This window comes from Pelodiscus sinensis, chromosome 4 (genome assembly GCF_049634645.1).
Source record: "Pelodiscus sinensis isolate JC-2024 chromosome 4, ASM4963464v1, whole genome shotgun sequence".
Taxonomy (NCBI): domain Eukaryota; kingdom Metazoa; phylum Chordata; order Testudines; family Trionychidae; genus Pelodiscus; species Pelodiscus sinensis.
Genome location: NC_134714.1, coordinates 62528658 through 62549821, shown reverse-complemented (window position 1 = coordinate 62549821; position 21164 = coordinate 62528658). Strand labels below are relative to the sequence as shown.

The 21164-nt window shown below is 48.7% G+C and overlaps 1 protein-coding gene across 6 annotated transcripts in view; it reads left to right on the top strand.

Annotated features, from left to right (window-relative positions):
* CCDC9B (coiled-coil domain containing 9B) overlaps window positions 1-21164 on the top strand; it is a 111103-nt gene that overhangs the window by 57667 nt on the left and 32272 nt on the right. For 5 of the 6 annotated variants that reach the window (XR_012903432.1, XM_075927089.1, XM_014576325.2 and 2 more), the window contains 5 exons: window positions 760-822; window positions 10483-10667; window positions 12827-12888; window positions 14265-14318; window positions 16691-16796. Coding sequence is in view for 5 of the 6 variants with exons in the window: in XM_075927089.1 (XP_075783204.1) it covers window positions 760-822; window positions 10483-10667; window positions 12827-12888; window positions 14265-14318; window positions 16691-16796 (470 nt within the window). In the remaining variant the exon portion in view is untranslated. The remainder of the gene's footprint in view (window positions 1-759; window positions 823-10482; window positions 10668-12826; window positions 12889-14264; window positions 14319-16690; window positions 16797-21164) is intronic. The other variant, XM_075927088.1, reaches the window with a different exon arrangement.

Here is a 21164-nt window from a genome sequence, read left to right as displayed (position 1 = left end):
AAGCTATTTTGACTTAACTACTCAATTAGCGTAGCTCAAGATGCATAGCTTATTTTGAATTTAGTCCTGCTGTGTAGATATACCCTATGGCTGTGTCTAGACTGGCCAGTTTTTCCGGAAAATCAGCCACTTTTCTGGAAAAGCTTGCCAGCTGTCTACACTGGCCACTTGAATTTCCGCAAAAGCACTGACGATCTCATGTAAGATTGTCAGTGTTTTTGCGGAAATCCTATGCTGCTCCCGTTCGGGCAGAAGTCTTTTTCCGAAAAACTTTTGCGCAAAAGGGCCAGTGTAGACAGCAGAGATTTGTTTTCGGCAAAAAAGCCCCGATCGCGAAAATGGCGATCAGGGCTTTTTTGCGCAAAAGTGCGTCTAGATTGGCCATGGATGCTTTTCCACAAAAAGTGCTTTTGCGGAAAAGCGTCCTGCCAATCAGATGCGCTTTTCCGGAAATGCTTTTAACGGAAAACTTTTCCGTTAAAAGCATTTCCAGAAAATCATGCCAGTCTAGACGTAGCCTACGTGTGTGTTAAAGAGCTGGAGTGTGGAGGCTTTAGCTTGGGTACAGGGAGATGGGTATATGACAACTTTACCATAGCAAAATTTAATCAGATTGCAACTGGTTCCCTGACTCCACCACACTGTAAATAGGGTTAGGTGCCTAAACAGGCTTAGGCCCAGATGTTCAAGGTCTGTCACTATTCCTCACTCTAGAGTCCATGTACAGTCGTGAATCGTGTCTCTTCTATATCCATACAGGGGGATGAAAGGAGAACAGTGGAGAGGAGGCGATCAGACGTGGAGAGTGAGCACAACATAAAGGTCAGAAGGATCCTCGGTGCTGATTGGCGTTTATGCAAAGAGGGTTGAGATGTAGTGGCCCTTAGACCTTGATTGTTAGAGAGACTGACTGACCATCTACAACTTCCCTTGAAGCTAATGGGAGCTTAGCAAGAACTCAGCCCTGACAGCATTCTTGGTAGAGCCTGTCTTCATTGCAATTATGGCTGCTCAGGTTGCTGTGAGTACAGAATGGTACTTCCTCTTTCACCACCGAATCACCCCATTGTATGGAACAGCTCCATCCTAAAGGAATTGACTAGGTTGTTCATGAAACTATAGATCTTGGAGATGGAAAAGGAGGACTGAGTCACCTGGCCTGGCCAATTCCCTGGTTGATGCAGGATTGAGTCCTAGAGTATCATCCAGAGCTGCCTTTACCGTGCTACGATCATGTGGAAAAGGTGAACTACTGAAGAAGTGACATGCCTTTTATCTGTCTGGGTTGTTTGGGAGCATTAGTGCTGGAGTACAGTTGTTGGCTTCCTATGCAGGGCCCAGTGTATCTTCCGTCCAGTCACCAATGGTCCCTCTTGCCTTTGTCCCTTTGCTGCGCCCAGTTCTCGGTAACAGTGAGCAAAGTACAAATGCCTGGATTGACAGAAAGGTCCTGAAGCATGCAGCTTTGAGATGGCCTCCCCAAAAGAGATTGGCTCCAGAGTTACATAAGGTGGATTTCTGTAAAGAATCTACAATGCATGTGGAAGTCCTTTTCCTTAGGGACAAGCCAGACTACATATTTTTACTGCACCAGTCAGTTTGATTTGAGCTCCATGACCTGAGATTCCTCCAAAGAGAGTTGTACCTGGAAACAGAGCAATGTTTCCTAATTTTCCTTTTGGTGGATTGGAAGGTCTTTTTGCCACCTCTTCATTCTGGGAGGCCCTTGGCCCTGCTCTCCCTCTCCATGGGCTCATCTTAGTGACCACGCTCAGGGTACGTCTACACTTTGGCGCTGTTTTGGGATGCTTCGGGAATCATGAAATAGCTATTCCGCGTCTTTTAAACAAGCCCGTTATTTCAAAATAGCTTTTGAAATAATGGGCTCACTATTCCAATGTCCCTGTAAATCTCGTTCCATGAGGATTAAGAGACATTTTGGAATAGCAGTTTATTTCAAAATACACTTGAAATAAGCTACACAATTTGCGTAGCTCAAATTGGGTAGCTTACTTAGAGCTACCGATGCAGTGTAGACGCACTCTCACAGACAAACTGTATGAAATGAAAATTCAGTAAGGGTGGAATCCTATTCCCATGCTGTTCAGTAGCAGGGCCAGCAGAGGGTAGTCTAAGTACAGCAGGACCTTAAGCAGGCTCACCTGTCCATCATCTTTTCCCAGAGGCAGGGAACAAAAGGCAAAGGAGACTGTCTAAGCCTTGGCACCTGGCATGCCAATGCTGCCAGAATGCTTGCCAGCCACCGGAGGAATGCCATTGCATTAGCTCTTTTCTCTGTGGCTATCATTTGCTTGTGGGTTGAAAGGTTCAGGCTACATTAGCCACAGTCCCTTGCTTTAGCAGGAGCTGGACAAGGTGGTGGTAAATTAAAGTTTGTGCCTTCCTGCTAGCTGTTTAATACAAACCCTGGAGGAAGCACGGGCTCCCCTGGTAACAGACACTCTTAATTAATGGAGCACAAATTGAATCGCCCCTGCCCCTAGGTGATTCATTAGGAGAACACAGATGGGCTCCTAAGCACTAATCCCAGCTGCACTCCGCAGAGTGGCAGAGGATTGTCTGATTGGACTCCCTCTTGGTCCAGCAGACTCAGCTGCGTCCAAGCTGAGCAGAGCCTTTTGTTGGTAAACAGCTCCTCACTCTTGCTCTTGGCAGGCAGCAGAGGTATATCGCCTCTTTATTTACCTGATAAACAGCTCAGCTATTCAGTGAGAAACACACCATCTGACAACCACAGGACCTCTGCCATTCATTGGTTTGGAGCTGCCAGCAACTTTCCTAGGGAATCCAGTGACCAGAGGGTCGACAGCTCTGTCCTTTGACCTCTGCTCAACTGGGATCAAGTGTTATCTTTGGTCCCCCATAGAAAATTTCCTAGATCTTGCCTAATCTTTGTGTGTGTCAGGTGGCAGGACTATCAGTCTGGGTTCAGGGTCTGAGATGCTTTGGTTGCACAGAGCCTGCACAGCTCACAGTGCTGCTGCTTCCTGCTTTCCTGAGCACTGACCTCCCTCAGCTATGTCATGCCCTTTGGAAGGTGCATTGAGCAACTAGGGGAGGGGCTACAGAGTGTTCAGAACCACCTGCTCAGTCTAAGAACAGTCCTTCCAGGATCACAGCCTGGCATTCCTTTGCCCAAGAATAGAGGGTATCTTTTCTCCCCTCCTGCTCCTGGGCTGGCTCCCCAGATCCCTTACTCCCTTTGGTGAAGAATTAATAAGCTGTTGCCTCCCCCCCCCCCCCAGTCTCCTCACCCACACAGGTGGGTCTCCATGGCAACTGGTTTTTCAATCACTTCTTTTCCTCCAGTCTATTTTGATCTGCAGTGTAATGTCAGGCAGATTAATTCCTGTTTTGGAGAAGTGGGGAGGGACTGGGTGGGCTTTGAAGGTGGGAAATGTGGAGTAGTGAATTATTCATCAAAAATTAACATCCTGGGACTCGCTTTGTGCTACTCTATTCATTATACGACTTGATAGCAGGCCAAGGTCAGTTGGCTCTCCCCACTAGTGGAAGGCTGAAATTGGTTCCTTATTCCCAGTTCCTTAGGTGTGATACCAGTTCTTTACCATGGGTTCCCCTTCCTTATTCAAAGGCCAAATTGATTACAAATATATCAACATAAGGCTCCATTTTTAGAAATGTTATCTAATTAATGTGTTTGAATGTGATGAACAATTAAATTACTGATTATTTAATTATTTCTTATTTAAATGAGAGCTATCAATTTGAATGTCTGTATATGACAAAATAAGTCAGGGTCACCCCAAATGACACATCCTTGCAACCCACAGACTGTTGTGAAGATACTCGTGCTGATCCAAAGCTTTGTTCTTGTATACTATGCTGCCAACTGTTAGGCTGTTCCATCTCCATATTGTACATAAAGATTATGTACAGAGGAGGGTTTTGACAGACTGTACATGACATAATGCATCTCAGGTCACCTCATGTGCCATCCACCCCCCTCTGACCATTAGTTCATTATGAAGAGATGCAGTGTCACTCCCTTCCTGGTCTAATACAAATATTATCCCAGGTTTTATTTTGTTAGTTAACACAGAATATGCATGTACAAATCAATAAAAAACCATATTAAATCAATCTGTTGCAAATCCACCATACATTTTCACAGAAATTATACAATAGTAAAGATGAAGAAGTCTTTAGGAATATTGGATTGTTAGATGAATTAAGAGGAGGAAAATGGTTGCATTTATCAACATTTGTTTAACTGTGTTATAGATATAAAAGCATATATTGTTTTACTCATAACACAACAAGCATTCAAATAAACTCATAGCTTGAGCTCAGTGCGTTCCTAAATAATAGTGTTTATTAACTACATGAAAATATGCAGGGGCTAACTTATTGCATGCTGCTGTTTGTGATCACTTTTAAAATACAGAAAATCGTGAACACAATTAGAGTGCTCACAAATGACTTAAAGGAATACTGCCCTATTCCTATATAATACAACTAGAAGATTTACCAGGCATTGCTTGGATCCTTAACTCAACTAATTTTGGGTATTTTTTTGGAAAAGAAAATGATGGTGCTGGGGATGAGGGAACCCTATGAATCTATGAAATCTATGACTGAGGCTTGAGGGGAGAGGGCTGTGACCTGGGCCATAATTTTTTGCAAAGAAGCTCCAGGTTGGGAACTCCAAAGTCTTAGTTGCAGCAGAACAGTTCAGTGGTTGTGCTGACCCGAGACTTATTTTATTACGTTCTGCCAGTTCTTTATTCAGTCCCCATTGATAATATGGAAGTGGGGTGAGGGCATATCAGGGGACAGGCAGCACATTGCTCATAAACGAAGTTTTGGGTCAGTAAGTGGCATGACCAAGTCCTTCAGAGCAGCCTGATGCTTGCAGGGAGATGTCTGTCAGGGGGACTGAGGCTTAGTTCATCATTTATAGGCACTCAAATTCCAGCCCCTCCTTTGATTAGTTAGTTAATAAGTAATTGAGGAACTAGCCATTTAATTTTTACCATATTCACTTATTGTAAGATTCAATTTTTATTAATTTAAAAAAAATAATTTTATAAAACAATTTTGGCCTCTGAACAAGGAACAGGGAGCTATGAGTAAGGAGCTGGTACCACAAATAAGGAACTTGAAATAAGGAACCAATTTCAGCAGTAGTGTGTATTTAACAGTCACTATGTTACATGCATCTCCCTGTAATACACTCAGCTTTGTTTTCCACTGTCTCTTTGGCTACGTCTAGACTGCAAGTCTCTTTCGAAAAAGAGCGTCAAGACTACAATCAGTACTTTCAAAAAAGCAGGCCGTTTTTTCGAAAGAGAGCACCCAGGCAGTCTGGATGCTCTCTTTCAATTAAACACAGTTTGCATTACATAGTGCCTTTTTTCGAAAGAGCACTTTCAAGAAAAGGCGTTATTCCTCGTAAAACTGTGGCGTTCTTTTGATTTACTTTAGAAAGAATGTGGCAGCAGTCTAGACACAGGGGAAGTTTTTTCGTAAAAAGGCCACTTTTTTCGAAAAAGCCCTATAGTCTAGACCAGTGTTTCCCAATTGGTGCTCCGGGGAACCCTGGGGTTCCGCGAAGCAAATCTAGGGGTTCCGCGAGGAGCTGGCACTCCCCCACCCCCTCTGAAAGAGAGAGAGCCGGCTAGCCAGCAGCTGCATGGGCAGCGAGTTGTATGGGCTCATGGTGCCCATGCTCCACCAATATTTGGAACTGGAGCGGGCCCCGGCCCCCCCACGCGTCCTCCCACCCCGGTCCCAGAGCATCTCTCCCCTGTCCCCGTGCCCGTCCCCGTCCCCGCCGTGTGCAACCTTCACTGAGCTTCTCCTTGTTGGCTGCTGCTGCCCTGCACAGCGTGCTCAAACCGGTAGGCGGGGAGATGCCCGGGTGTGACGTAATGTCACGGCCCGGGATTTTAAAACTGCTGGATGCTGCGTTGCACCATATGGCTGAGTTGCAGGTTTGGAGTCTGGGGACGGAGTGCAGACTCTGGTCCCACAAAGTGGAAGGCAGAAGGTAGGGGAAGGGGAAGGGCTGGGAAAGGAAGGGGCTTTTGCGGAGAGGGGGGGAGAGGAAGGCACCAAAAGGACAGGGTAGAGGAGAGACAAATGCCAGGGGGCCAAGTGCAGACAATGAGGAAAAAGGCAGGAGGGGAGGTGTCAGTGGGAGGGGGACAGAGAGATGCTGGGAGGGGAGAGGGTAAAGGCATTGGGGGCTAGAGAGGGGACAGGAGGTGCTGGGAGAAGGCTTGAAAGAAGGGGTGGGCATGAAGGAGGCTGGGATGGAGCAAGTCATGTGTGAGGGCACAGGGGCATGAGGGGAATGGGGGCAGAGGGTGGTGAGGGGGTGAGCATCAGGGAAAAAGAGGGCAAAGGAGGTAGGGGCAGTGAGGGAAGGGGGAGGCAACAGGAGGGTGCAGGTGTAAGAGAAGGTGCAAGTGCCAGGGAATTCTGGGGGTGAAGCAGAAGGGCAGACACCTGCAGGGAAGGGACCAGCACCAGAGGAGAGAGGCAGGGCAGGTGTGTAGAGGGAGGTGTTAGGAGAGGGGATGAGGAGGGGTAGCTCACATGATCAGAATGGGGCTACTGGAGGAGTGGGCACAGGGAGAAGAGAAGGGCTGGTGGAGGGAGGGCAGGTTGCAGGAGAGCTGAGGGCTGTGAGAAGGGCAGGAGTCAGGACAGCAGAGGAGGGTGAGGAGTTGGGAGGCATCAGGCACTAGGGGAGCTGATGGAACAAGGGGTGGAGACATGGCAGCAGAGAGAAAAGGTAAAGGTTTAAAAATATTTATTAATAACTTGGGTGCCACAGTGGTACATCCAAACTAGCCACATGAACTCAGTACTGGTGCACAACACAAAATTCATTTTGCTCATGCGAGAAAACTCTTAGGCTATGTCTACACTGGTGGTTTCTTGCGCAAGAGTTCTTGTGCAAGAATACATCCACACTGCCATGTGCGAACTGTGCTTTTGCACAAGAGCATCTATGGCAGTGTGGACGCTCTCTTGCCCGAGAAAGTGCTGATGGCCATTTTAACCATAGGGCTTTCTTGCGCAAGAAATTCATGTTGCCTGTCTACATTGCCCTCTTGCGCAAGAACAGTTACATCATAGTTTATTCCTGAGCGGGAGTGTGAGGTTTTCGGGGTGCGATCACCCCCTCCCGGTCCTTTTGGTCCTCCTTTTTGTCCTGTGTTGTCCCTGGGCCGCCGATGTGGAGTCCAGGCCCCTGGGGTGCGATCACCCCCTCCCAGCCAGAAGGGGGGGGTCAGCGAACCCCGGGCCGCGAGTACCCGCCGAGCGGGATGGGGCCGAAGCCCCTAGCCTTAGGTCTTCCTCCCCAGTCCGGGGTTCTAGTTTGGTCCCTGTCAGTTAATGTGGCTGTCAGGTGCTGGACGCTCCCCGTGTGGAGGGAGGGGGACCCGGTCCCGCCCTCTCTCCGGGTCCCAGCCCGGGGCCCTGAGCGCCGGGGCCACTAGCGCCCCGGCATGGTGGACGAGGGGGGTGAGGATTCTCCCCCCTGTGGCTCGTCCATCCACGGCCGCCAGAAGTGCCCTGCCCCGGGCTCCTTCCTCCCTCCCGTTGGGTCTGCCTGCCGATCCCCGTCGCCCTGGTGCCTACCTCGCCTCGGCGGTCTGTGGCGTCCCACGTTCCGGTGGAGTCTCGGGGGTGAGCTCTCTGGCCCTGGCGCGCTCCTGGCCGTCCCGGTCCCTCCTGACTCGGCGTGGCGGGGTCCTCCTGCCGTCTGGCGAGGGGCTGAGTGCTCGCCAGGGGCAGTGGCTGTCCCGGAGGCCCCGGGACCAGCGCCAGGCCGGCAGCCGGGCTGTGTGGCGCCCTCGCTCCGTGCTGCGTCGGGGGCTGCTCCTCCGCCGCCGCAAGGAGCCTGCGCCCCGCTTCTCCGGCGGCAGGCACTTTTAAACTGGCCCGCCGCGCCGGCCGCCGCCCGGGGCCCCGCCCCTTCCGGGCACGTCCCCGCTGGCAGCCCTCGCCAGTGGCCGTGCGCCCCAGCCCCGCCTTCCCTGCGTGGGCCGGCGGGGGGTGAGCCGCCCGTCAGCTGCCGGTGCAAGCGCGGGGGAAGCGCCCCGCCTGCTGCCCCCGGCGGCTGGAGTTGCGGGGTTGCTGGGGGGTCTGGGGCCGGCCGGCAGGACCCCGCCGGTGAGGACTCCGCTCGCCCCGCCCCCGGGAGAGTGACGGCCGGCGGGGGCTCCGCTCCCCTCGCCCCTGGTCAGGGGCCGGCCCGTCACAGGGAGCATCATAGTTCTTGCGCAAGAAGCCCTGATTTCATACATGAGAACTCTGTCCCCTGCTCCCACCAGCACATTTGGGACCACATTAGTGAGGCTTGAGGGTCTTTGGAAGGTTGTTGGGGTTTTTTTGCATCTCACTTGTGTGGCCCCAACAGACTTTTCTGTGAGTCAGTGACCCTTGACTCAAAACAGGTTCCTCACCCCTCTCATAAAGACAATGCTAAAACTTTTTGAGTTTGACATAATATTTTAGTTAAAAATGAAGTCTGGCCAACAAGCCCCCAATTGGGGCCAAACCCCCATCTCACTGCAGCATCATAACACTCCTGCACCACCTGACCCCAAATCTGAGCCTATCGTACACTGGAACCCCCTGTCCTGGGCCTCTTACATCCCCAAACTCCTGCATCCCCCCATCCTCCGTCTTCTGCTGCAACACTCCTGCACCATCCACACATGGCAAATCTGTGTCCTGAGCCAGTCATACTCACAACCTTATTGCCCTGAGTGCCTCTCATATCCAGCCCAAACTCCAGCACCCTCACATCCACAAGCCCATGGCTTGCTCAGCACCCCAACCTTCCACCTGAACCCAACACTCCTGAGCCTGGAGTCCCCTCTCCGAGCCAACATCCCCTTCTCTGGCATCCAAATTCCCTCCCAGAGCTTGTACTTCTCACCCCTTCCCACATCCAAATCCCTCATTCCCACCCCTCACCTCCTGTCTCAACCTAGTAAGAGTGTATAAGGATTGGGGATAGCAAGTGATGGAGAGGAGGGGAACAGAGCAGATGATGCCTCAAGGAAGGGAGGTGGGGGTCTTGGGGAAGGAATGTGATTTTTGTGCTTTTTTTTTTTTTTTTGCTTGACAAACCTAGGGGTTCCTTGAAATTCTGAAAAGCTGAAAAGGGTTCCTCGGCCAAATTAAATTGGGAAACACTGGTCTAGACACACCCTTAATTAAGATTTTAAATACTTGAACAGCAGCAGCACTCAACTGCTACAACATGAGAGAGAGCAAAAAATATGGAGAACTCAAGTGGTGAAAGTGAACAATCCTCTATTCAAAGGACATTGTTTTGACTTACCCATGTGATGCTCATTATAGTGTACTCTGAATGAAGTGTCTGCATCAATCAGTCCATCTTGAGCTACAGAGCCCTGAAGAATGGTTGCAAAGTGACTCTATTCCCTACTCCCTATTGTTGGAGGGTGAAAGGATTGGTGGGGAGAAAGAAGTTTATGCCTATTCACTTGGGCCAGGAAAGAGTTCCAAGGTCTTCTGGGGTTCTTAAACCTCGATCTTCTGAATTCACATAAGAATTTAGCTATTCAGAAATTATTCTCTACAGAAAAAACATTGGAGAACTCTGTTTCAAGTACTACTAAGACTAGCCAGGGCCACTAGACAGCACAGGGCTGCTTTGGATGAGTGTTTTTTTCAGGAATAACAACAAGGGTGTGTTTTTTCAACCTATTAAGCATGCAGTGGCAGAGACATAGCACGTGAATGACGGCTGTGTAATTTATGTATTTAATTACTAGGACCCAATAGAGACATTAGGTAAATAAAACATGGAAATCAGTTACACTGGCCATTTGCATGCACACTCACACAGACAGACACACAGCAGCAGCACGGCTGTATGGTGGGACTGAGAGGCAGCAGGGCTGCCCTGCGGGGCCAGGTGCCCGACTGCAGGGCTGCCTGGCAGCAGGGCCAGGAATCCAGGAATGGAGCTGCCGAGTGGCGCAGCAAAGAGCCTGGCAACCCCACTGCCGCCTGGCAGAGTTACTCAGTGAGGCTGGGAGGTAGCAAGCCTGCCCAAAGAGACTGAAGCTCAAGTGGTGCTGGCACCTGAACTCCAGCAGGGGGCTGTCCCACAGGACTGGGAGCCCATCAGCAGGGCTGTGCTTGCAGTGATGGGGCTGCCAGGTGGGTCTGGGAGCCCTGTGCTGAGGGGCCGGCGGCAGGGGGAAGCCAGCTGGGAGGCAGGCAGCGAGGCTATGGCTGGGGGAGGCCGGTGGCTGGGAGAGGGGGGCAGAAATGATCTTCTTAGATCCAGCGAAATCTCTCTTCTGGGACCGATCATGTCACATGTGTGCCAGACGAGGGAGGTCCAACTGTAGAATTCCCACCAGCCTAGTGCAGAAACCTTATTGGGCAGTTTCTGGTTGATGGTATTGAATTGATAAGCTGCTCATTTGTTTCCAATAGGAGGGAGGGAAACCTCTCCAGAAGAGCTCAGGAGACCTGGGTTTCACTATGACCGGAAGGGAACGCTCAGAATATGTGCGATGGAAGAAAGAACGAGATCAGATTGACCTGGAGAGGCTAGCACGCCACAAGAATGCAAAGGGCGAATGGCGACGGGCTTGGGATGTAGAAAAGTCAGAGCACATGTAGGTAATCTGCACTACTGAGGGGCCTAGAATGCTACAGGCCCTAGTACAGCCAACGATAGGGTCTGTCAGTAGGTCTGTATTCTGATGGGACATTGTGAACTGGTAAACTGTAAGCCATTAAATACAGGCAGTCCCCGGGTTACATGGATCCAACTTACATTGGATCCCTACTTACAAACGGGGTGAGGCAACCCCGCACTAGCTGCTTCCCCCAGCAGACCAGGGAGACGCGGAGCGGCTTTTCTCAGCAGACACCTCAGCTTGAGAATAAAGGACTGAGGGAAGTGAGGTGTGGGAGAATAAAACTGAGCTCTGGAGAAATGTTTGGCTCGAGTTTCCCCTACAATATGTACCAGTTCCGACTTACATACAAATTCAACTTAAGAACAAACCTACAGTCCCTATCTTGTACGTAACCCGGGGACTGCCTGTACCTAGGGCTTATCACCATGGGCTATACAGCAAGGATGGGCAACCTAGGCTAGTGAGTGGCTGTGTGAGTGATCCTCCTTCATCTCAGTGGGATGCAAGACCAAACTGTCTCCCAGATTAAGATAGCTTTGCTAACTGCTCTTGCATACCTAGAACTTGGGGGGATGTGCCACTTGAACAGTAGCAGCGCTTTGTTTGGCTGCAGAGGGAGTACATGGCTCTCAGAGTGCTGTGAGCAATCAGCATGCACCTCACTTCACATGTCTTTGTTTTATGGGTGTGTCATTTTAGTTATCCTGGTAGGAAAAAAAACTGTGGATGGAAACCAGCAGAATCTGGCAGCCCTGCATGTGGGCCACACAAAGAACTCCAATGGATCATATGTAGCTTGCAGCCTGCCCACCATTGTTCTACAGGGAGACAGAGAGGGTCATATCACAGCCCATTCTCTCTGCCTCCATTGATGGGTTTACCCACAGCTGATTCCACCCATACTCTGATCTATCTCCCTGGGATTTACTCCCTGGGACACTCCCAATCACTGCATAGATTCTAATAATCTTCCTCTTAAAAAAAAGTTTGTCTTCCAGGAATAAAGAGTTGGTTAGCAGCATATTTGTTTCCTTTTAACCCTTGGAGGGAGAAGGGCTCTTTTGACTGTTAAGATTTCAGTGACTGTATTATTTGTGTTGTCTTGTGACATTGTCATGTGACTGGAGTCTTTGTGCAATACTTGCCTATGTAAGATGGAGATCTTAAAAATGAAACAATTAAAAACAACCCCCGCAAGCTGCCATAGCTTTGTTTCCTTTATCTGCCCCCCAAATGTGGAACTTTCACTCCCAAAATTACCCTGGCCTGTGGCACAATTAATATTCAGACAGGTCAATAATAGATTTTCTATACATAAAGATATAACAGGTTTAATAGTCAGCTGTAAGGGGATTGAACTGGGTGCTTTATAATAATGGAAAAGGGAGACTCCCAGCTTCCCAACTGGAGGCACCATCAGGAGGAGCCCATAAGATTTGTGACCTTTTAAATGTATTGTCAGAGACAGATTATTGAACTAGATGGTCTACTGCTCTGATCTAGTTTGACAAATCCTGTGTTCCTAGAGAAAAGCTATTTCAGGTCATGTTAAGCAATTTGCGTGGCACCTTGCATAGTTGGCCTCATAGTTGCAAGGGCAGCTGAGTTTAAAGGTGAAGATACACACAAGATACTCCCATTTAAAAATGTCTTGAAATCTCCAAAACATTCGTAAAATAGTTTCCCTGTAATACATGTGGCATATGCAGAACACAAGATTGTCTGTTATGATATAAAGGCTGTAGGAGAGCTCCTTTCTGGTGGAAGTATATATGACTCATGGATGTGGCTTCTCTTAGAGCTAGTTTACATTTGCAGCTGAGCTGCTGTAGTGTTTCAGCACATCAGTGTAGCCACTCACTACAATGATAGGCATGTGTGTGTGTGTGTATGTGCTTGATTTTAAAGTCTCTCCACAGAGTTAATCCACCTTCCTGACAGCTTTGCTAGATCAACAACAGAATTGGGGGTGAGCGTGGCTTAACTTGTCACTCAGGTGTGGAGTTTTCATACCTCTGAGCAAGTTGGGTTGACTTCAGTTTTGAATGTAGACCTACCTAGGTCTGATGGATTGATGTTGTTTAGTGAAGTGAGTGGTTTTGTGTCTGACAATGCCCTGTTTTCACCTGCAGGTTTGAGGAGGATTTTACTAAGGGTGGGGAGCCAGTCTTGGATAATCTCATCAGTAAGAAAGGTAAGAAAGGGACATACTCATCGGCTGTGTCTACACTGGCAAGTTATTCCAGAAAATCAGCCGCTTTTCCGGAAAAACTTGCCAGCTGTCTACACTGTCCGCTTGAATTTCCGGAAAAGCACTGACGATCTAATGTAAAATCATCAGTGCTTTTCCGGAAAAACTATGCTGCTCCCGTTCGGACAAAAGTCTTTCTCTGGAAAACTGTTCCCGAAAAGGGCCAGTGTAGACAGCACAGTAGTGTTTTCCGCAAAAAAGCCCCGATAGCGAAAAGGACGATCAGGGCTTTTTTGTGGAAAAGCACGTCTAGATTGGCCATGGACGCTTTTCTGGAAAAAGTGCTTTTCCGGAAAAGCGTCCTGCCAATCTAGACGCGCTTTTCCGAAAATGCTTTTAACGGAAAACTTTTCTGTTAAAAGCATTTCTGGAAAATCATGCCAGTGTAGACGTAGACGTCCTGTTTTGACATTTGTTAGCCATGAACATGTGGCTCACAGGTCCATGTCAAGGTGTGAAAGAGCCAGCCCTTGGAGGCTTTGCTTTCCCTTAGGCCTGTACAGAAGTGACTCTGAAATCAGTACATAAGCTTCAGCACTCCCTGCTTTGCAGAGTGCTCAGTGCATCTGTGGATAGTGTCACTACTCCTTGTTCCCCAGAGCACAGCTGTGACTAGCTCAGAAACTTGGGCTCCAAAGCTCAGTGGGAGTTGAGCACTGAAATGCACTTGAGAACCTAGGCCCTGAACTCTCTGTTCTTTATGATATAACAGTATACAGTAAAATTCCAATTGTCCGGCATCCAGTGGTCCGGCACTCCTGATAATCCGGCACCAACTGGAACCCGGAAGTGCTCCGGCAAGCCAGACAGTTGGAGCTGCTCTGCCCCTGGCTTCCCCAAGTCCGCCGCTGATCAGTTTCAGCAGTGGCGGACTTGGGGAAGTCGGGGGCAGAGCAGCTGGGGTGCTGCCGGGTTGGTCCCGCAGCGCCGCCCTCCCCCACGCTGTGCAGTTCCCCGCCGACCCCCACCCCCACCCCAGATCCCTCATAGCCCCCCTTCTGGTACTCTGGCATATCTGATAATCTGGCACCCCCTGGCTCCTAAAGGTGCTGGATTATCAGAAGTTACTGTATATAGAAGCTTAGAACTGGCTCCTTTCCCAAGCACTGGTTTCACAAGGAGTCATATTGCAGCTTATCATCTGTGTTCCCAAGGGCACATGACAGAGTCTTAATTAGAATAAATCCACTCCAGTTCCTGTCCTCAGGAGAGCGAGGGAGTGAAGCTTTGCTGCTAGAACACACACACAAGCTGATGCTTGCTGTTGGGCTTTCATTATGTAACCCTTCTGCCTTTTTGTACATGCTGTGTCCTTTCAGGGGGAAGAAATGCCAGGAAATTCCAGCACAGGTCCTTTCCTTCTGAAGGGAGAGGTGAGTAGAGCCTATCATTGGTCTTAAATTGAACTACTGGGCTCTCACTTTCTTTACACCATGCAGTGATTGGGGTTTCACATACACTGACCAGTGAAGGAATTCTATACATATGGGACTTGGGGCTGGAATAATGTCTCAAAATTAGACATACTGGCTATCATGAGACCTACATGGTCCATATGTACTTCAGGGGCAAAGTGGTGGCACGAACCTGTAATCCAAGCTGCTTGGGAGGCCAAGGCTAGCAGATTGCTCGAGCTCATGAGTTGTGGGCTATGCCAGGTGGGTGCTGGTACCACTGACAGCTTTGCCAGTGGGTGGCTGAAGGAATGGCGTGCTGTGATTGGTGCTCCCTCAATGATCACTGATGGACCGTTTGATCAAGCTGACATGCTTCAGGTTGCATTTTCCTAGTATTTGACTCCATTAGCCACGTTCCTAACTCCTCTGTATAATGGGACTCCTAGGCACCACCTCTATGGATGCTCCAGAGCTGGAGCAGCCACAGAAAAAAATATGGAGTGCTCAGCTCCTACCGTAGCTCCTCCCCTCCCCTGGTGCCTCCTAGCTGCCAGTAGCCCTGGCAGTAAGCTCCTCCTCCCACCTGTCCCGATCAGTTTTTCAGCAGCATGTAGGAGGCATGGATGTTAAAGACTAGTCAACTATCCGATAAGCATTTGCTTATCAGATAGTCTTTTGACTAGTTGACTAGTCGATACCACTTCCTCCCCCCCCCGCCTTGCTGCCTTTAGATAGCAGTGGCGCTACCACTTTGAAACCCCAAGGCAGCTGCTGCACAGCTGATCCGTGGATCAGCTGTGCAGTGGGCTGCCCCTTTAAAACGCCACCTCTGCACAATTCAAAGGGGCAGCCAGGAGCCCGCGGTCAGCTGGGGACTCCCCAACTGATCCCAGGCTCCCTGTGGCATTTCCCCAGCTGACCCTGGGCTCCGCGGCTGCCCCTTTGAATTGCACAGAGGCAGCATTTTAAAGGGACAGCCCACTATACAGCTTATCTTTAGTGTTTCAAAGGGGCAGCTACCGTGGAGCCCGGGGTCTTCTGGGGACTCCCAGCAGACCCCAGGCTCCCCGCAGCACTTCTCCAAAACCTAGGATCAGCTGTACTTTGAAGTACCCCTTTTCCCCCACCCCCTCCCTTTGCTGCCCCTATCTCATAGAGGCAGCAAGGGTGGGGGGAAGGGAGTAGTATCGACTAGTCAACTAATCAAAAGACTATCTGATAAGCAAATGTACAAGGGGCTCTTGTACATTTCAAAGGAGGAATGTGGAAGTGCCTATCGACTAGTCGACTGAGACTTGCACAAGGATCCGGGGGCAGTGTGGTAGCCAAGTGACACTGGACTAAAACAAAGATCATGGTTTCCCAGAAAGGCTTCTCTTTCGGTGGGGACCAACCCCATAGGCATAGCAAAGGAGCATGCTAAGGAACAGTAGTGCAGGAGTGAGGAATCTGGGAGTTTATTGGTTCTGGTGCAATGGCAGTGGTGGTTAAAGAGCATGTTGGGAGCATTGCAGCAGCGAGGGAGAGATGAGGGATGGATATGCAGTCAGAGGGGCTGTGTCTACATTGGCATGATCTTGTGCAAATTCTCTTTAACGCAAGAGTTCTTGCATTAAAGTATTTGCGCAAGAGAGCGTCTACACTGGCATGTGCCTTTGTGCAAGAGATGTGCTTTTGCGCAAGAGCATCCGTGCCAGTGTAGATGCTCTCTTGTGCAAGAAAGTTCCAATGGCCATTTTAGCCATCGGGCTTTCTTGCACAAGAAATTCATGTTGCCTGTCTACACTGGTCTCTTGCGCAAGAACAGTTGCTCAAGAGGGCTTATTCCTGAGCGGGAGCATCATAGTCCTTGCGCAAGAAGCACTGATTTCTTACAGTAGAGCGTCAGTGTTCTTGTGCAAGAACTCCCCGCCAGTATAGATAGGCCGCATGTTTTTGTGCAAAAGCGGCTGCTTTGCCACAAGATCAGGCCAAAGTAGACACAGCCAGGCTGTATTAGAAATGATGGAGCAGGGTGCCTGCTAGCAAGAAGTAGCAGGCATGGAGGCACAGGCACCTATAGGAAGTGGTGCAGTAGTAATGGCAACTCAAGAGCATATGGGGATGCAGTGGAGGTGGCAGCTAGAAAAAGGTGCTGGAGCTGAGGTCAGGGTGCAGTTGAAGCAGTGCAGGGGGGATTGCTGTCAGGGGACATTTTGGCTTTGTAGCTTTATATTTTCCTCCTCTCCAACACAACTCCTTTCTTTAGGAAATACATTCACAAACTCTAGTGATAAAATATATCTGGCTCCCATCTGAATGAGAACAGATACATTTGCCCTTAGCTCTTTGTACATCGTGTCTTTCAGGTGGAGGACAAACTACTACAAACACGAGTGAGCCTGCTTCCAGAACAGTACCGGTTGTGAGCAGTAAAGCCAGAGGAAAGGACAGACTGACTGGCAGAGCCAGAAGGTAGGGGGATAGGAAGCAGGACATTATGGAAACCATTTTGTAACCACCGCTAGAGGTCTTGCTGATCAGAGCTGGGGGTTTTCAATTAATTCCCTTGATTCATTTGGACTGACAGTCCATGGGGGGGGGGTCTCCAGGCCAGGGATTACATCATTAAACTTGCATGTCCATTTCTGTGACAGAGCCTGGTGGGACATCCAGTCAGAGACCCCAGCTCCTTACGGGATGCTGTGTCTCCCTCATGTGCCAACTGCAGAATCTTCATTGAGGGACCACAAAAAAACAGTGGCTCAGACAATGAGTCCTGGCAGACTGGGCAACCGCCAGCCTGTTGAGCCTGTTTTCAGGCTTTGCTGGCTCAAAGAGCAGGCCTCTGGAGATTGTTTCCATGGGTGTAATACTAATTAGCATGACTGATGCTTCCTAGAGACTGTTCCTCTAGTCCCCAATGAACACGTATATACTGTACATATTGTAAGAAAAAATATTGAGATTCCCCCCTGAGCTCAGCCCCACCCCTTCTATGCTACTGGGTAGGTGTAAAAGCCCTGATCAAGTCAGGGCAGAACTCTCCAGCACAGGCACAGAGTTCTTGTCCATAAGAAGACTTTGCACACAGCCAGCCAGTGCGTTCACATGCCTCATACTAAGTCATCTGGTAGACCTGCTACTGTGCACTAGAAGTTCCACTGTGTGCTTTGCCATACTGCTGTTTGAAACAACCTGTTAGTAAAACAAGTCAGGGTGTTCTAAGGATTGGAAACCCAGCTGTGTGAAGGACATGTTGGGAAGAGGCAGGGCCATACTACATAGCACAGTAGAGATTTCAGGTAGCGCTGTTACCCATAAACATCTCACTGGGAGTTGCCCCAAACCTCACAAATTCGCAAAGTGAAAAAGGGCATGAAGGTGCTTAAAACTATCTTAGCCCCTTCTCTCTCTGGGTTGCAAGTTTTGTCCTGAGCCTCTTAGAGGTACAACTCAAAATCATACCCACAAAGAAGACATTGCTAGTTGTAACAACAGAGTTAAGGTTGCATTGAGATAAGCAGAATTAAAATCTCTAGGCCTTATTCTCCCATGACAAGTTTTACATTGATCTAAGTGATTTCTACTTCAGTGAAACATCTATTGATTATAGTGGTGAAAGGGAGAAGAGAATCCAGCCAGCTGCTTCTGTATTATACTTTAATGATCTAGGTTAGCTTCCAAATTTGGCACACTTCAAGGAATACCCCAGCCTTCCAGTGTTTCACTATGTGATGGCTTAATAACAATTCTCATCTTAAATCTACAATCCTACTGTGTGCCAGCCAACAAGAGAAAGCAATGTTGATCATATACCCAAAACTTAATACACCAAGACCACAAACAACATTTTGCTGTATGTTGACAGTGTATTTTTAAAATAATCAGGTCAGTTATACAACAAATACAGAGCTACACTAATGCATAAACAGATACATTTCCTATCTATAATATTTACAGAATGCTGGTAAACTTGTACCTTTTTGTGGTGTATTCATTTCTGAATATGTGCACCAAAGGTGATAGCATTGTTGAATTAAAATGGAATGTGTTAGAGAGGGTAATCATGTGAGGTATATTGTCATATCATGACGTTAATGGGACTGGCACTGCCTTGTACATGGCTGGTTTAATTTATGATTTCCTTGCTTTTTAGTTTTTGCATTGTAAGGAAAGACATTGGAGTAACCTTAAGTCTAAGTTAATTATGTTTTGTGTTGGAATATATTTATAACAGCAAGATGGGTCCTGTTATGTCTCCTCAAATCCAATCAGCTAATCACACCTTAACCTAATTACAAAACATTAATTGGATAAGAATAACAACAGCAAAAAATAATCAAGTTATCACAGTCTTTGTTTATAAGCTTCATTAAACCTCACTTCATTCTGAGGTTCAATCTCCAGCCAGCCACAGGAGCAACTGTTTCCGAAAGAAAAGCTGCTGTATAAATCTGACACATGGACAGTTCTTGACCTCAAAAGCGCAAGTAACTACAGTGTCACCCACTCGAATTCCTAATGCCCCAGCCCCAACAAGCCAAACCAGATTTGAAGTTTGTGATTTAGGAAACTCTATAATATACACAGAGGAATTATTTAACCCAAGGAACTGCACTCACGTTTTGGGTGGACTATCCAACACTATAAACAATAAGCAAAGGAGAATACTGTATCTATCTGAAACTTCTGGGGGAATTTAGAGAGGTCAGTTGTAGTTTCATGGTTGTGAAAATGAAGGTGCTGTGGACTGATGACCACAGCTGGGCAGGGCCTTAGTTTGCCACTTCATCTGAATGCCAGCCATTTCACAATACAGTGTCCCCAACATCCTGCTGGGGCTAGGGTGACCACCTTTCACGGATAGGCTAGAAATGCAGCGCTCAAGTCGCAGGCCTGGGTTGAATGATTCTGGGACAACTCTTGTCCTGGATTCCTGGTGGTGCCCGAGTCTCAGGAGTGGTGCCTGCTTTTTCCCATTGTGAGGCGGGGCTGAGATGACCATTCCCCCCACCACCATGAAGTGCCACCCTCACTCCTCCTTTTCCCTCAGAACTGTGCCTCCTGACAATGCTGGGAGCCAGAGGTGGGCCATAGTCAGAACTGCTCAGGGAGTCCAAGCTGCTGTGGGGAGCTCCAATCCCTTCACCTACCCTAGGCAGTCTCGGGGACAAGGACATGGGCCAAGAGCTGCTCTTAGGCATCTTGCCCAGTGCAGGTGAAGGGTCCAAAGCTCCCCACAGCAGCCCTGGCTCCCTGGGAGGCTCTTACTATGGCCCAGCTTCAACTTCCAGCCTGGCCAGAGGGTGGGGCAGAAGTGGGGCTATGGAGGGAGTAGGGCTCATCCTTGTGCCCTTCTCTTGCATTTTGAAAAGGTGCTCATCTGACCTGGGTTGTTGGGTCAACCCTGAATCAGAGGCAGGACTGCCACCTCCAAAATCACCATCATAGGATCCTCCCTCATTTCAGCAGTTAAGCTAGTATCACTGCTCAGAACTGTGTGAAGCCGAAGAACTCAGTATCTAAGACTCAATAATGAACCACAATCTGTTCCTTGAAAAGAAACACACCAGCAATCCCTAGCTCTGGAGAGTTTGCTGAACAACTGGTTGTTCCAAGAACATGCTGTGGCTTACTAAGGGAGAAGCACATAAATCCCCCAAGGGTGGCTACTCTAGGAAACTGAGCCAAGCAAACAATTTGTATTTTCCATGACTGGGCTGCCCTGGGAATGTGAGCAGAACCATCAGAAATATGATTTTCCTTCTGTCTTCCTTTTGCCTGCCCTTCCTTCTGAGTCTGCTAGTGGTCATGACTTTTGGGGGTTGGGAGAGGGTAGTTTTAAGGATGCCAAGCCTGCAATAGCTGTGAATTCTCCTTCAGCATGGGCCTCCCACCCTGTTCTCTAGAAGGATCTCTGTTATGGGTGTTGGGATGGGAGTGGAGTGGGGTACTTGCTTAGGAATCATATCTACTCAAGATAACTGCCTCAAAGCAGCTAAGACCTTCGATAACTGTGCTAGGGCTTGTGGGTTGGATGCTTGGCTGGGAATCAATCGCAGGGGCATGCTAGCTTTGGAAACGGCCTAATGCCTCAAATAAAATGCTATTTGCTGACTGACAGCTATTTTGCTGTTACTCCTCAGGGCCTGGAGTAGAATGGCAGCCTAAAGAGCTCCATGAAGAGGGCAGGGTGTGTATGACACTAGATTTCACACCCTGGGCCAGGCACAGCTTCTCCCCTGTGCAGAAGGCTAGGACATGTCCCTGAGCTGTTCTGGGAAAGGCAAAAGCAGCCAAGATGATAGGAGCCATAAAGTAAATCCATCAGCAAGGGTCTATCTGTCAAGAGCTGGCTGCTCTGTTCCATGCCCCCTCTCTGCTCTTTCCCTGCTCCCAGAGAGCTACAAAGAGCTGGTTTGGGAAGAATGATGACATTAGCAAAGCCTAACAACATTAGGCTTCATCCCCATGCAAATGTTGAATCTTTAATACAGCCTAACTCTGGCTGGTTCCTAGGCAGTGAGATAAGTAGTTGATGTATTCTTGGCCTACAGATATTTTAGCTATAAAATTAGGCTTTGTAGAATTAGTTTTGTGTGTAATCATCATTAAAGTGTTATGCACTAAAAACAGTCCAAGTTCTTGAGCTGCTTACTGGAATTAAGAAGAGGAGTTTGTTTGGTTCTCTTTGAGGTAGGGCAGACTGACCCCAGCGTGTTACACTATGCTCTGTGCTGGCTAGAATATATCAACTACAGTAGGCACGGGTGGGATAATCTGCTGCCCACTCCCTAGTTTTCCGCTTGATCCCAGAGAGTTGGAGGAGACTGGCGTTAG